This window comes from Olea europaea, unplaced genomic scaffold (assembly GCF_002742605.1).
Source record: "Olea europaea var. sylvestris unplaced genomic scaffold, O_europaea_v1 scaffold2078, whole genome shotgun sequence".
In the NCBI taxonomy this organism is placed as follows: Eukaryota; Viridiplantae; Streptophyta; class Magnoliopsida; order Lamiales; family Oleaceae; genus Olea; species Olea europaea.
Window position 1 is genome coordinate 26,405 of NW_019238703.1, and position 3,416 is coordinate 29,820.

Consider the following 3,416-nt stretch of genomic DNA (forward strand, 5'->3'; position numbering starts at 1 on the left):
CAACCAAAATACATTAGTTTATCTGCAGAAAGATTTTAATAGAAAACATATGATAGTTACTATATCAGTATCAGAAAGAAAATAACAAAGAGTTGACCGTTTACAAAGCTAGTCAGCCAGTTTCTTTTACCTCCGTTGATGTTTTCATCTCCGTGAAGTATGACTTGACGTACCAACTGGAAGCAATAACTTGTCTGCAACAACATTTTGTCCTGTAAGCAAAACAAGGCTTTCCATGTATTTATGAGTATAAAATGAGCTTTCCTTGCCACAGATTCACATATCCTTAATCAACATAGTCTCTAGATTATAACTAGCTCGTTCCCTTGTGAGGCCAATAAAATTTTGCCATTCTCCCAAAACCCAATTACGAATTCTATCCCTCTTATAGAATCAATATTATAGAACTTAGTCCAAGACTCATAACTCGTACTCTTTCATTGTCCAAACACACCAAGACCAACTATCATCATCCCTAATCACACCAAGTGATCCCCCTACAACTGTAACAGATAGATATCTAGCACACACGTGCTAAATCATCCGGTAACAGTATCTTCCCAGAAACCTCATCATCCATGTGTAACGAAGCAATGAAACTATAGAAACAATTACTCCGATCCAGTGTACACTACTTTCTATGAAAGCTTGGGACCACATAAATTCTTTGATTATGTAACTATCATTAAAGTGCACCCTTCGCCAAGTGCTCAAGTTCATCGAGTACATTTCGACCTCTGTAGGAACCTTGCAAGAAAAATCATTAGTTTTATGGTACACCAACCTCACAACCTTGATATCGCAACTGGTAGCACCAAATCCAAGAACAACACTGTCAAACGTTCCCAAATTAATGGTGGGAAATAAAACAATATGCTTTCGAACACAAGGGTTCCATAAAATAATGGAATCTGGAGGGTCAGCAAAGAATTCCTAGTATTTTCTTAGGTATGTTTTTACCTGGAATTTAATTTATATGTGCTATATTTTAATATTTTGGAAGTCTAGGGACTAAATATATATAAAGTAAATTTCAATATTATTGGATGTTGAAATGTAGATGTTGACGGAGCGACAATAAGAATATCAATATTGTACTCATTGGATAGGTCGTAATTAATCATGCATGTTAGGCTCGAGAAAAAGTTAATTTGGATTAGTGAAGCCCAAATTATCGAGGTTGAAAGATATAGCCTTAAATTATTATTATTCTTATTATTATTATTATTATTATTTTATTGAGTATGTATTGAATTGGTTAGTTTCACACGTAAGATTCTTGGTAGGTGGTAAGTTGATGATTGATTTGTTTATTAAATAAAATAAAATGAAAAGAAAAGAAAAGAAAGAGAGATAGAGAAAGGTATGGGGGAGCCGCAATCACGTGAGTGGTTGTCGAGAAACAAAATTTTATTATTAATTAATTAGAATTTTGAATTAAATGGTTGTCACCACGTGTACGGTAATGGTTTGCTTTTGGGTGATTGGTTAGTTGACAAGTACGTGATCCTATATTGATAAGGCTTGGTCTCCTATTTTGTTTCAAAAACAGTTTTCTCAACTTTATCTAAATACTTACTCTCACACACGTTTTTCTATGAATATGACTACATATGTGTATGGAATGAACCGCACGAGAATCGAGACACAAAAATATATTGGTGCACGTACACATTGTCAATAAAGGCAGAAAAAGAAAGGAGAAAGGAACATGATTTTTCTTTTGTTTTCATATTAAAGCAATTTAACAAGGTAGGATATTGAGGTGCAGTGTATTTTTAAAATCCCCGTCTAAATTTTTTTTTATGCTGATGAATTTTATACTCATGAAAGTTAACGCTATGATATGATATGCTATGATGTGAATGATATGACCATTCTGGTACAACAATATGATATGATATGAGCTCTTACCGAATTTTAAAGATATGAGACGGTATAATTTTCTGATACATGTTTTAAAATTATTATACGGGATCGCATCATTAATTTTATATCATACTGAGTATTTTAATGTACTCACTATTTTCTCTACTCCTCACAGATTAGAACGGATCGTTGGTTTGCGGGCGATGCGGTGGAGTTGTGATGCCAGAAACTATGAAATTCAAGATAAATAAATTCTGAATAATATGACTAGTAAATTTTATTTATTTATTTGCATTATTTTAGTTTTATCTTCACGTTCAATTTGAAATTTAATATTTGTGACATGGTTCAGTTATTTATGTTTTCCATAGACTTTATTTATTTTATAGATGGAACTAGAAAGATTTTCATGTAGAATGTTTGACATAATTTATTTAATTATGAAATAAAGGTTTTAGTAACGATTTTAAATCTTTAAATTTTGGGTCATTGCTGACCCTAGACAATTCGTTAGCCATGTCACCGTTGCCTTTAGGGGTTACTCAGTGAGTAACGTCCAACGTTTGAGAAGTTTAGTGGTCAAATCTCGATATTTTAAAGTTTAGTGAGTAATCAAAGACGAAGAAATAAGTTCAATGACCATTGGGACTATTAACTCGAATTTAGATGTTTAGACTCAAATTTCATACCATCACAGCAGTCACTCTTCTATCCAAAATAAATTCTATTATTCATTTTAGAGGGTATTTGACAGCCATTTTTAATGGGTTCAATTTATTATATAAATTAAATATAATGATATAAATGTGGAAAACATGTGATTGTTAATAAATTTAAATGAACCTCTAATTTATATTTTATACTTCAACTTTTAATTTGTTTTTCTTGTAGTTAACATCTTCAAGTTATATTTTTCAAATAAATATATACATTTCTATTGATTAACGTAAATCATTCAAAAAACACCATTAAACTTGTTACGTGTTTGCACACTTAGGCAACCCACTGGGGCCCACAGTCAACTCATGCCGAACCACGTGACACTCAAGTCGAGGTGATTTGTATAGCTAAGGCTCACAAATCGAGGTCCACAGAAGCCTAGGCCCATATATACCGAAGCCCATCTATCATTGCCTCTTGAGGAGCTTTCGAAGCTCATATGCTGAAGCCCTTTGAAGGTGGACGAGCCCTGTTGGTCGAAGCTCTGTAGCCGAGGTAGCAACCTCCGAATTATAAAGCAGCATCTTCCATAGACACTTCTCCCAAGAGATTTTCTGCACAAAGATCTTACTTGAATGATTGATAGGAAGTTTGTCATGAGTGTAAATGTTAAGTCTTGTCACTAGTAGAGGCAGCTTTGCCAATCAATAAATGTATAGCAGGTTAGGTGCGGCTGATGCCTATAATTTGGCATGTAAATTAACTGGATGAGGCCACGTGTACCCTGAACCAAAGGTCACGATTTAACTTGTGACACTATAAATACTTCCCCATGTACCCCATACAAAGACTAATGCAAGAATTAATACAAGAAACCATATTTTATT

At 33.5% G+C, this 3,416-nt stretch overlaps 1 protein-coding gene across 1 annotated transcript in view; it reads right to left on the bottom strand.

The window, feature by feature from the left end:
• LOC111380007 overlaps positions 1–580 on the bottom strand; it is a 4,905-nt gene extending 4,325 nt beyond the window's left edge. Inside the window, exons 1-2 of the mRNA XM_023003469.1 lie at positions 530–580; positions 131–212 (exon numbers count right to left, since the gene is read on the bottom strand). Coding sequence (XP_022859237.1) covers positions 131–212; positions 530–580 — 133 coding nt within the window. The remainder of the gene's footprint in view (positions 1–130; positions 213–529) is intronic.
• Positions 581–3,416: the final 2,836 nt, after the last annotated feature.